The 13,787-nt window shown below is 37.7% G+C and overlaps 1 protein-coding gene across 5 annotated transcripts in view; it reads right to left on the minus strand.

Moving 5' to 3' along the window:
- EPS15 (epidermal growth factor receptor pathway substrate 15) overlaps window positions 1–13,787 on the minus strand; it is a 47,674-nt gene that overhangs the window by 17,966 nt on the left and 15,921 nt on the right. For all 5 annotated transcript variants that reach the window (XM_053985197.1, XM_053985196.1, XM_053985200.1 and 2 more), the window contains exons 10-13: window positions 12,993–13,138; window positions 12,045–12,204; window positions 8,798–8,883; window positions 3,356–3,428 (exon numbers count right to left, since the gene is read on the minus strand). In XM_053985197.1, coding sequence (XP_053841172.1) covers window positions 3,356–3,428; window positions 8,798–8,883; window positions 12,045–12,204; window positions 12,993–13,138 — 465 coding nt within the window. The remainder of the gene's footprint in view (window positions 1–3,355; window positions 3,429–8,797; window positions 8,884–12,044; window positions 12,205–12,992; window positions 13,139–13,787) is intronic.

Consider the following 13,787-nt stretch of genomic DNA (forward strand, 5'->3'; position numbering starts at 1 on the left):
AAAAGGATTAATACAAAAGGAAAAGAATTAGATGTAAATAGAAGATTGCAGCCTTTCTGAGAAAATACAGCAATTTCAGAAAGAATCATCAACAACTAAAAAATGAACAGAGAGCAAAAAAAAATTATGGAGGATAAGAAGCAAGTAGATGTGAAATTCTGATTAGATCATACATTTGTGAGCTGCTCTAAGGTACAATCCTGCTCTCCTTTTCTAGGAGTGTTTTGTTTGGGTTCTTTTTGGTGAGGGAGACAGTTTATCCATGTGCTGTGTGCTAACACCTCCACATAACGAGGACAAAAAGCCAGATAGGAATAGAAAGGCATATGATGCAGCAGTCAGATGCTGGGGAATTAGGTAACCTCAAGACAACTGGAAGGCTACCCAAAGATCCATGCTTTTACATTAAAAACCAACCACAAAACCATGCAAAAAAATCTCCCAAACCAAACCACAAAAAGTCCCCCACAAAAACCCCCCAAATAAAATCTGAATTTCAGTGAAAAGTATGTCAGTACACAGCAGTCAGACTAGGAAAAATACTGGTTATTTCTAAGCCATGAGAGAAAAACCAGCGCACAAACAAAAAGCTCTCAGAGCAGCTACTGACTGGAATAATTGGGACACTCTTGATCCATGCATTTTCACATGGCTTTGAAAAGCAAGGATCAGCTGACACTTAACACAAGCAGTGGAGGAAAAAAGTAACAGCTTAAAGAGACTTCAGCCTCCTTTTTCCTAGAGGAAGCAAGAATTCACATCCACATAAGCTAAATATAGATCACCTCCACTTTTGTCTGTCCTAGGCACAGCAGTAGAGAAGCACTGAAGAGACCTAACTAAACCTGATGGCTGCCAGAAGAGAAAAGAAGGAAAAAAACCCAACCAAATCCAAAACCTTTGGTAGTTTTTGTTCACATATGCACCTAACCTCTCCAGAATTAAAGGTTGTAGTAGATACAACACACAAAACTGGCTATCATACTCAAAGATGCCTCTTCATGAAGTAAACCAGGCTCCAATTAAGCTTCAATTTCAAAGAACAGCATAGAAGCATAGAAGCAGCATCTTACTGTTCAAGCACTGAATGAGACTCTAAAAGAAAACCACTAAGACACTTGAGGTGCTACAAACTGCCATTCTGATGGTAACAACAATCCTTGTATTAGATTTATGATCATTGTAACTCTTTATGCCAATACAGTGTTGGGTAAGGAAAGTTTAGGAATCTGTATTTCCATGGACCATGGATTTAATAGCTTGCCAGCCTGTCCTTCCCAAGACAATTCATGTGCTAGAAAATGTCAAGCCTGCGAGAGGACAGAAAAGTAAATCTTCACTGACTTTCTAATGGCATGGGTGCACTGCAATAGAGAAAAATAAAATCCAGTTCTGAGGGATACTTGGTGCACATAACTTTGAGGAAACATCTCTTAGTCTCTGCTACTAAAGAGCTGATATTTTAACAAGCACATTGAACCCCACCAATATGCTACATCTTCCTTACAACTCTTTCTGCCTTTGCATTTTAGTACCTATTTACACAGTTTAGAAATTATTTTATAGAAGAAAAAAACTATCATTCTTTCCCTCCTCCTATACAAATCAGTTTGATTGATCACTGACCATGGCTATATTTGAGATTACAAACAGGTCTGTTGAAGGAATTCTGGTATCAGAAACCCTGAAGTGCCATGCCACAAAACTAGCTTGAAACAAGGAGGCACGTTAGAGCAAGCTGGTTTTTTGGTAGAAATGTCCTCATTAGAATAAAACCAGAAGAAATATGCATGAGGGAAAGATATCCAAGATATCCTTAATCTATCCCATTATTCTCTGAAGTTCTGGAAAGTTTGTTCAACATGCAGGTCCTCCACCAGTCAGGAATAAGAAAAAATAAAGGGCCACCAGATTAAATAAATGCTGCAGCCATTTCCTCTTTGATCCTGGAGGTTTCTCATTTTTCAGACAAGCCAATAATAGATTGTTCCTTTTCTGCAGACTGGCAGAACTCTGTAACTATATTTAACAAATAGCTTGTGTGACCACTAACAGGTTAAAGACCTGAGACAGCTGCTCCCAGCACCACTGCTCAGGATGCAGAGACTCAGGGGATTCTGTGATGCTGCTGCCTATCAAACACACATGGATGACACCAGAACATTCAAGGTAAGGTTTTTATCAAGCTTAAAAACCTTTTGTGCAAAGGCACAGAGAACTCAACCCTCACATAAGCCAACATAGATTCCAGAAGACATCAACAAAATAATCTTGTGTGCAAAGCCAGGAATACCCCTGAGAATTCTGTGAACAGTAGGAAAGGGAAATCTGCAGGGTGGGGAGAGGAATGACCGTGGAGCACAGGCATGGGCAACTTCCACACGCATTCCTGCAGCTGCTGGAGCTGCTGCCAGCACGACCAACAGGCCAGCATCTGATTATCTCCTCAAAGGTCACACTATTAATTATCATCCAGACTCCAAGGATATTAAATAACCCTGCACAAAATTCACAATTCCTGTAGCACATTAGCTCCTTTTCAGCCCAAACAAAATTGAAATGCCAAAATCTTGCATTATTTGCTCTTAAGTGAAGATTATGGAAAATGATAGATTCTTAAAATAAATTTAGAAATAAACATAAGTGGTCAGATATCACACAAGATTTTTTTTTAAAACAGCAACTGAAAATTTAACTGATTTAACAATTTAATATTGCTTTGCAGTATTTAATTTAGAGCTTGGCTAGTCTGTCAGCATTCTAAATGCTGATGCTGACTGCATAATTTTTAACATCTGCAAAACACGTGTAAATTTAGATTTTCAGATATTCAAGAAATTCAGTATCATCCTTTCAAATAAAAATCAACAGATTCTTTTTAAAATTCACTTATATTAGGCAAAATTAATTTGAAGCAACATTTCTCCCTAGCTGGTAATTACTGTGCCTGTTAAGAAGCAGCCTGATACACAAGCCCTTTTAATTCAGCCACTTATTAATTAATTTACAGTGCTACAGTGTCCTCTTTAGCTTTAATTACACAGTAGATAATTTTGCTTTAATAAAAGAAAGAAAAATCTAGTATTTTGTAATATTTTTCATTTAAAACTCCATGCATGCTATATATCCTACAGGAGCTTGCACATTTATATAAATATACACACTTACACAAACCCAAAATTATATAGAAAATACACTTCAAAGTACATTCTTTTTCTTAGCTACCAATTTTTTTTTCTTTTTACTGGATAAGTGACATGATCTAAAGACTCAGTAATCCCACTGTCATTAAAACAGCACATGGTGCAATTCAGCAATATCAGGTGTCTGAACAATAATTTGGCTATTTATTTACCTGGACCTCACTTGTCCTCTGCTTGATGGCATCTTCTTTCTCCTTCAGGTCTTGCTCTACATTATTCTTTTCCCTGGAAGACCAGCAAACAATGCAAGAATACTTAAGAACATCAGCTACAGCAGGTACAGTTATCCAGCCCCCTAAGCCTGTATCTCTCTTTAAATACATAGTGAAACATTAAACAAAAAAGATGTGAGGGATTTCTGCTTTCCAAATTATTTACAAGACAGAAGCCCACAGAAGTGTTCTGCATAAACCCCCCTGTCTTTCCACCAACTGCACTCCAGTGATAAGAATGGCTCAAAAATGGAAGGGGGCGGGAGGCAGAAATCAATGAAATACTGTCTCCAGTGATCTCACTGTTGCTATGGAGCACTTGTCTAATGAAAACTGCTAGGAAAAGTGGGAGGGATTGCATCAGATTCCATCTATTAACCCCTGCAAACACAGCCATGCCTGTGCTCACAGCAGCCAGGGAACACTCCCACAGGCCAGCAGAGCCCATTAATGCCCTTTGCCTGTCAGATTTTGGATCTGTCTCTTGGGAAGCTCAGGCAGGAGCAGGAAGGTTGGCGTGGCTTGCTGGAATCATGATCTGCTCAGACACTCCACACAGAGTGATCTGCTGTGTCATATCAAGTCTGCCTCTACAGACATTTATTCAAGTTTAAGTGACTGCTGATGACAGGGGAATTATCATCAATAAATTCTCATCAGTCACACATAACAATAGCTTTAAGAAGGGGAACAAACCCATACAACTCAGAAGTGTTACTGTTACAAAAAAAAACATGAGTGTTTCTCCCTAGACAGCATATGGAATCTTTTCTCCTTCTGTAGATGCAGAAAAACATCAAGCATTACAGTTTTTACACAATCTTCTGTAGATACTTACTTTCATAAGGTCTCTGCTAATAAACCAACACACACACTGAAGTTCGAATTTGAACAATAAACATAACATTTCTAAATGAAAAACCATAGTGAAAAGCTATTAGATTGTATTACTGGTATAAACTGAAATTATGAAATTTCATATTTTAATAGCAGCAGATTGTTAATCAATCTAAAACTATTTATTTGTTTACTCTTATTTGATACAGAAGAAAGCATTTCTGTGTTGAAGTAAAGCAAGTCTACTCTAAGCTCTTCACTCAAACTGAGAAAGTTTTAGTTTACTGCTAAACCACACAATGGAAAATAAAAATAACCCAGATGTCAGATCTTAAATGAATATTTGCTCTGACAAATAATTACTATAGATTATACTCTGCTATTATTTTTCTCATTATCTGATTAAAGAACAACTTCCTGATTATGCCCAAAGGGTAAGTTTAAACGGAAGGAAAAGGAAAGATGTGGAAAGAGGAACTTTGAAGATCAAGGCTATTTATTCTGTTAAGTGTGATCCTTCAAAATAAAGGATCACACTTCCATAAAACTAATAAAATAAATTTCATAAAATTTGTCACTCTCCATTCATCAGAAACTGGAAATTCTAAAAAAATCTTTAACTTTTCAATCAAAGCTACAGCATACTCCTCTAGCTCCGTAAGCATCTGCAGCATAGTTGTACTTAGATATTTAAAGCATTCCAACACAGGCTTGAAACAAGCTCTGTTGCTTTGGCTTCCATAACTTCCCATGAACAAAGGTCTCAGTAAAGCACTTCTACAGATCTATGTACAAATCAAGCTGAAAAATACCTTCAAGCCCTCAAACACCCATCAAGCACAGCCACCATTCATATATATTCTTCCTGATTGATGATAAAAAAGAGTAGGAAAACGAATACTCGTTATTTTTCCTCCTGAAGTAGGAAAAATGAGCAAGAAATAGAACTGCAAGCAGGTATGTTTGGTTAATATACAGTATTTATACATTACTGTCACTGATGTGCCTGAGACTGTCAGAGATGCAGATCACTTCCTTTGCATTTCAACACAAGCCAGGTACCTAAATCCTTGCAATCTGGACTAAGCAACAGGATACAACACCCACCCACTGGCACTTCCATGAGCCAAATCAAAGCACAAACAATGACTTGGAAAGAATCAAGTGAAAGAAGTATTGTCAGGCAGAACAAGAAAAGCTTAGGCAGCAGTCTCAGGCAAAGGAAAACAATCTGAGTGCATATAGTCTGCACATAACACATCCCATCCTCCCCCCAGAAATGCCTCTTTGTTTCAAAGAAAAGACAACACAGAACTACTTAATTCACTAATTCTTCTGAATACTTCCATTTCTTTTACAAACTATCTGCTATGCCCCTTTAGGAATGTTCAGCAACTGAAAGAACCAAAAACAAGTAACAAAATTGATTTGTTGGATATGACTGATTTCCTGGATCATAAAGTCCCTTACTACATCCAAAAAACAACCCAAAAAGAATTGTGGTCTTGCCAACAAAGGACACTTGTAACCAATTCAAGTCAATTTTTGAAAGCAATACAATTTCCCTATGCATTTTAATAGCAGTCAGGTAGGGAGAACCTTGTATCAAATAAACTAAAAGCAATGACTAATAGATGGTTTCTCCCATATAGATGCTTCATGATTTACCAAAACCCTAAATTTAATACTAATTTGTGAATGGAGTAATTTATAAATGGGAGCCAGCACATTGCAAATATCTGTCACAGCTGAGAACTGCAAAATCCCAGTGTCAGCAGAGGTGTTCAAGCCAAACATTCAATCCTGTCTGGGCTGAATCACCTTAGATGCAAAAGCAAAGAAATCATAGTTCTTTCCCATAATAAGATGATGACTACTCACAGAGCTGGTAGCTTTATCTACACCCCTAGTTGCCCAATATTTCTTATTTTCACATATATATGTAGTTGTGGGAATTCCTAATGTAGTAGTACTTCAGTTTGGCAATACTAGAAAAAACACCAAGGGTTTGCCTTGTTTCTACTAACATTTGTTACTCACAACCTCTTCTGCTGCAACAGCTCAGTTACTTCCAAACCAAAGGTTGAGAAGAAATTATCTATACTACATTAAAGTTCTTTGCTAAGGTGATGTAGATCTCTAAAATTTGAAACAAAGGTTTGATGCAAGTGTATGGCAGGGAGAGATTGTCCTGTTTTTCTGGGGGATGTTTTGCTCTTTCATTGCTATCAAGAGACCAACTCACCAGCTTTATGGTCCTTTTAACCTGATTTATACTTCAAGACAATTTAAATGTTGCTATCCAACATATGTGAAGGATGACATCTCTGGTGAGATATCCCAAATTAAGCTCAACTACTCCTCTGCTTAGAGAGGAATGTAGTGTCAGTAAAGCTTGAAGAAATTCCATGAATTTGGGGCCAACACTAACTTTGAAAGCAAAAAAGTAAAGCTGGGTTTGCTGGGGAAGAAAAAGGTTTTATGGCTCAAAAAAGAATGGTCCAGCCTCCCACCATGTTGATCACGAAAAGGTTCAAATATCTTTCTAAACATATAGTGCAACTGAAACAGAATTTAGAGACAGCAGTGCAAACAGGCTCAAAATTATGCAGGTTCCACAATGTCCCAGGGCAGATCATTCCCCCCACCAGAGGGGTATTATCCTCCCTAATAAAATGCAGTGTTCTGCATTTTATTCTTCATCTGATCCTCAACCTCCACCTTCCTGACACTGTATTTATCAAATTAAGATTAACAAAGCTATTGGCCACCAGACCTCTTTGCCACACAAACTGCTGAGCCACAAAGACATCACCTCTGTATTCTTTGCTCAGTCTCTCCAAAAGCTGTTCTCCACACATTGTCATTCTTTTGGCTATTTCCTCTCCTGTCTTTTTTTTTTGTTTTGTTTTGGTTTGGTTTTTTGAAGCACACTTCAAAAATAGATTCAAATTCTATTACTGGGTCTCAAAAATGTAGCTCTTGGACACTTCTCAATGGAGTCAGAGACAAGAAGTCTTATATATTGAGTCCAACAGCTGAACAATCTATCTTGTTTAATAATGAACAAAAATACCTTCAGTTTAAATTACATTTTTATATGACAACTATCAAGTCTGAAAGTGTACTTCACCAGTTGTAATAGAAATGTGGATTCAGCAAAGATTAAGTTTCCCACATTTAGCACACTGTTAATCCCATTCTGTTCTGAAGCTCTAAATCATATCAAAGTAAATTTCCCCTTTCTAAAAACAAATGCACATTAAGAGTTGACTCTACCTTATCTTCAACAATCTAGTATCATTCAATTTAAAATAATTGTCAATGTATATTTTCCCCTCAAGAAATGGAAGTAGTGACTCTTTCAGGCCTATGCTTCCTTCATACCTCACAGTAAGAAAAGAAAACCAGACTCAAACAGCCTGGCTTGCATGTTAGGCTGCAAGCCCACCTACTGAAAACCAACTTCAGCTAAAAATTCATGCCAGCCAACAATTTATTTCCTTCTAAGATACCAAGAGTAAATATACACAGTTGCAAATCCTATTTCAGGTTAATAAATGTGAGTGTCCAAAATTGGAATTAATATAACCTCAAGAACAGTGGAGGCAGAACAGGGAGAAGCAAGGAGGCAGTGGGAGTAATAAGAGAGAATAAGCAAGTGAAATGAAAAAATATTTATGCATTTAGGAAACAGACTGTGCTCTGACACACTGCCAAGTGAAATCATTCCCACAAGTGACATGAATTAGAGAGGCAGATTTCACCATGACAAAGCACCTGCACTTAAAAAATAGGAAAATTTACTGTTCTTAATAGAATTTTCAGTGGATTTATGATAGTAACAAGAAAAACACCAAAGAAAAATACTTGCTGTCTCAAGAGCATTACCAAGGCTACAGAAAATATATGAATTTGATTTTCTTAGTCACTTGAAGTCATCTTAATTACTTTAGAATTAATTAATGGAATCCAAGTGTCTGCAGACATCAAAACGATTTTTCTCAGTCCAGCAGTTTATTTTATTTCACAAGAGCAACATCCCCATCTTTACCCCCATCAAAACCCTAGCAGAAGTCCATGCACAGTCATCTTTCCACTCCCTATCCTGCAATACCTTCTGATCTTTCCCATCTCACTTCCTTACTGCCACCAAAACCAAGTCCTTGGAATGCCCTCTACAAATAAAAGGTAACTAATGCCATTTATATGTGGTTCCAGCATCCTAAAGACTTGCTCCATTCACATCTGCCAATAAAGATGAACAATGGAGAATATTTCCAGGTCAGGTTGCTGAGATACACAGCTTTCTGAAACACAACCTGAGGGCACAAGGGACAGACTCCTCACAGTCCTGCTGTCACTAAGTGCACTCGTGTGAGTGAACAGAGAGCAGCAGTGTCACACAGTGCTACAGACATGCTGACCCTTTACTCAGCAGAGTACTACCACCTGCTTTTCTCTTCTGCACTGAATTGGTTTTTAAAGAACAGTAAATAGCACAACTGAATCCAAGGCAACTTTGGCTATTCCTCCCTTACATACCTCTGCAGGTCCACAATTTCATTGTTTAATGTATCAAGTTCTTTAATTGCAGAAAAATCTGCTACAGAATTCGGTCCTTGAGTACTCTGAAAGATAAAAAATAAACACTGTTAGTCTAGAGCTTATGCCATTCAACGACTACATTCATTTTACTTTTTGTGGCAACATGAGTCCTCTTGTAACAACTGCTGGTAGCATTGTATTTCAAACTTTCAATCTTAGAAACCTCAAAAGAGTACAGATGCTGTATGAGCAGAACACATCACACAGCCAAAGCATGGAGACAGCCCAATTCAAAGAGAGTTTGTCTCCTGCACACCCTTGAAGACACCTTCCACAAAAGCACAGGACTACCTAATCATACAAAAAACCATAGAATCTTGCTCTAAAGTAAGTCTTATCTTACAGCTAATATTTAGATGGTTTTCTAGCATCCATTTGAGAGAGGTTTGCTTACTACTTTTATATTTCTTCACCTTGGTGATCCTCATGTTGCAGAGTACAGACACTGATTTGCAAGGATTTAAGGGATACTGGGCTGGTTTGACACGAAGCTCCAGAGTACTCACTGAAACTTTGATAATACAAACTCACAGGGTAACTTACACCCATGAGTTCCCATTTACTTAAAGTCTTTTTAAGACAATGACTGTAATACAAATTATTTGTTTCAAAAAAAGTACCCATAAATGGATAGAGAACAAATGCTGAAGACAGAAATTACAAATGCTGTAATTATTCTTCTGTGCCTTGTCACAACATGAACATGCTTGGAAGGCAACAGCCATTGTAGGTACCTCCTAAAAATACATCAGCTCCTTCAAGTCTTGAATCAAGTCATCCAGGACAAACATCACACTCCAAGGACAAATGTATACATAGAATTTTAAAAGGCAAGTGATACCCCCAAAATAACACAAAAGTTTTTAAATGCTTATGTTTCTCTACAGATAAAGCAAGATAATATTAACTATGTGCTTACTTAAATGGATACTCTGGGGAAGAAAAAAACCAAGAGCTATGAACACCTAAATTGTGAGCACACTGTGGCTGAGAGTATTATTCAGCAACAGACTATCCATGCATATTTTACTAGCACAAATGGTATGAGCTGGGAATTAAAAAAAAAAAAAACAAAAAAAAAACAAAAAAAACAATTCCAGGCTTCCTTCTTTCACCAGTTAAAGAAATTCTGCACACTAATGCCAGCATCAAACTTGAAGAAAATGTAGGTCAATCTTATTTTTGATTGCTCAGGAGAAGTGGTTGGGGGCAGGAACATAAAAGCCAACATTTTTTAGCTTCAATATTAACAAGGACAAGTTAGAACCATAGGCTGCCATTACTACACTGCAACATGCATGCAAAACAGCACCTCCAGTTTTTAGCTCAAAGTCATAGTAAAAGGAAATTCCCATCAAAATTCTTTCAGAGGACCTTACATAAAAGTTTAATTTTTATGGCTTGTCATGCAAGTGGTGACTACAAACAATTCTGGGTCAGGAAACACAGCAACACGATGGAATACCATTTTACTTACTGATATTTCTGCTATCACCTTTGTATGGATCAACTCAGAAGATGAAGCCTAAGTTGGTGTTTTGGGTTTTTCTTTTTACCATGTATGCCACACCACATCAAGAAAACCAGCAAAAGGCCTATCTCTGCCAACTGACTCAATCCTTTGAGTTCAAATCTTGAGCAATAATCTTAGACAAAAAGTTCTTTCATATCAACAAGACAACACCTCTTTTGAAAAAAGCTCAAAATGAGCTAAAGGTTCAGCTCAATTTAGTAAAAAAAACCCTCTTGTTCAGGATTTACAGAGCTAGTTGAAAGCTAACTTACCTTCTTACACAATGTTCTTACTCATCACTTAAGTTAGTAATGAAAAAAAATCACACTGATGTCTTTGATGAAATCAATTTACATCCACAGAACAGCAGTAACCAACATCTAATGCTTTCTAATCATTCAATTTTCGTTGATATCTTCAGTAAACCCGTGGGTATCAATCCTAATGACAACTGCCAAATGCCACATTGGGCTACTACTCTGTCACCACTTCCCCTGCAATTTCACCAGGAAGACACAGCATTTTCTGTTTTCAGTTTAAGCAGCCCACAGGAGCTGCCCCAGAGGTCTGGGCTCAAGGGAGAACCTTGAGGTTACTCTGGATGAACAACACTGGAAATCAGCAGAACTTGAGCTGCAACACACGGTGACACCTGAGAGAAGTGCTGAGCTCATTCATGACTATGTGAGAGTCTTAGGAGGATGTTCATTATTAAACCAACAGACAGTAAATATTAGAAAAGCAAAGTTTCTCTAACCTTGAGAAAGCAGAGTTAACAAACTGACAGAATAATAAGGATGAAAAGCAGAGTGGTGCAGAATGGAAAAAACAGTCCAAACTAGAAAAGAGACATAGAAAGGAAAGCAAACATACAAAAAAGATTAGTAGATTTGCAAATAAAGCAATTACTTTTTAAAAGCAGAATGTAAAAACAAATTAGATACCAGTTACAGAAACTCAAAAAAGTAGTGCCAAATTTTGAGTTTCATTTTTCTGGGTGTGAATTTTTCATTCTGTTTAAGAAAGTTGTAGAATTAGGTCAATGTATTGCACAACCAAGAAAAGGTAATTCACATCAGACTTCATGATGTGTAAAATATGTAAGAATTTGTGATGACCTCTACCATTCTGATAGCTACAAATTGAACTGCTGAGGTACAGCTAACTGCTGGATTAAGATAGATGGCAACCAATAGACTATGGAGATGTCTAAACAATCTGTGAGGTATAAAATGGAGGACTATTTACTTTCAAAACTTTAAATAACTCTAAACCTTTAGCTCACATTGTTTCCAAGCTTATTAAAAAAGATTGATGTAAAAAAGGTAACTGGACACATTAGGAGAAAAGCACTGAACTTGTGCATGTCACTTCAGATGGAAACTCAAATTTCTTTAAAATGGCAGTAGAAGGCTTATTCTTACAAAAGAGAAAATAATGCTCTCCCAGCATAAGATCTCTCTGCTTGGTTGGCAGGTGTAATAAATGACAGCTTCATTTTGAAATATGGATGGAAGGTTTTTGTCAATTCTTTGCACCTAAGATTTGTTTTCTTCCTGATATTATGATAAATTTAAGGTATGCCAGCACTCGAGGTTGCTTCTTGCGTAGCCTTTGAAATTAACATTATTTGTTTGAGATGTACATCAAAAATGCCAAACCCATCCTTACCTTCTGTAAATTGACACCCCTGTCTGAAGGTGGAATCATCTCTGGAGTCAGAGCCTGAGGAGGATCAATGCCCTTTGTTAACTTCTGATTAATTAAATGGAAAGCCAAAGCAAACTGTTCCTTTGAAAGCTTCCCACAGTCCTTGGTGTCACAGAGAGCCCTGTACAGAGATGTACATGAAATAAAAAAAAAAATCCTCATTTCTCCAAGTACAGCCCTATTTAGTGTAGTTGCTGTCATTTACAAATGAGAAAATTGCTAGGGTGTATCTCCTCTTCTGAAACAAAACTAAAGGCATAGGAAACATCACTCACACACAGCCACTTTCACTTTGCATGTTGAGGCCCTGTGCTCTGGTGCAAAGCACAACCAGGGCTGTAGGTCACTAGCAACACTTTCAGAACCAACATAAGTTTATTTACATTTTCCTGATTTTCCTAAATTAGCAGTTGTGTTAACCATAACTTGGAGGGAAAAAAAAGGTTGTTCCTATCAGTGTGCCTGGCAACAGCTCATAGCACAGAAAGAATTAAAAAGCATTGAGTGCAATGAAGGCATTTCTGTAATGAATAATGCCAAATGAATGCATAGCTGTAAGGAAAGACATGTTGTAGAATGAGATGGGACATAAATCTTGCATGCTAACAATTTTTATAGAAACAATTCCCTTTCCTCGTACATGAGTAGGATCAGTGATCAGACACCTGTAATGATGTGGTTCTTAAATACACTGGGATAGCTGAAGTGCAGCATTTGTAACAGTCTGTATTCAGGCATAAACCTGATTTCCACACATTTCTGTCCCAGAGCAGAAGCAAGTAAGTTACCACTGGTTATACAAAGGCCATGCTATTATATACAGAAATGCCACTTTCAGAAATGCCAGCATAGCAGGGAGTGAGAACTATGCCATCATCTACACAGCTGTCACAGGAAAAAAAAACCTACCAGATATGTGCAAGGAGAGCAGAAGGCAGTCCTGTTTTCAGGAATAGTTCTCTGGCTTCCACACCTGACACAAATCCATCCATGTCCTTGTCAGTTTTCACAAAGATCTCATCGTACTTAATTTTGTCTGCAGGCGATACAACCCACTGAAGGGGGTTGAGGATGGAAGGGAAAAAACCAAAACCACAACACTAAGATACAGGTAAGTTCTGTTTCCAGTTCAGACTTACATAATTCAAGGATTACAGCACAGATTTTAAAAAAGTGATACAGGTGCCTAATTCATGAACCAGTTTTATCCTCCTAAACAGACATGCAGAGATCCTCAAGCAACTGGACAAGCAGAAGCATTTCTCTCCGTAAAGCACCCAGGGTGCTGGTGCTGCTCTGCCCCTTTGCCTGTACAACAAAGACATTTCTTGGAGGCTGGATCTCCTCCCTCATCACTGTGCTCAGTAGAGTCCTGCTGACTGTCTGGCTCTATCAATTTTATTCCCCTTTACAGAGCTGGGAAGCTTTAGCTGGAGGGACCGGAGAGCTGCTCAAGCCCAGGTTGTTAATAGTTGGGCATATTTTAAACTGAAGAATTTATATCTGAACAAGGTAAAGATGGGAATTAGAGCCACTTCTGTTACTTGAGCAGTCTTTCACAACATCCAGCTAATACAAAGATGTCTGGGATTTTTTGAGTGAGAACAGCTTCAAGTGCATGTATGGATACTAGTTAATTTCAGTGCACACAGACAATTAACAGATGACTCCCAAATGGTGCTGTATACAAACTCACCCAGAATG

This window comes from Vidua macroura, chromosome 9 (assembly GCF_024509145.1).
Source record: "Vidua macroura isolate BioBank_ID:100142 chromosome 9, ASM2450914v1, whole genome shotgun sequence".
In the NCBI taxonomy this organism is placed as follows: domain Eukaryota; kingdom Metazoa; phylum Chordata; class Aves; order Passeriformes; family Viduidae; genus Vidua; species Vidua macroura.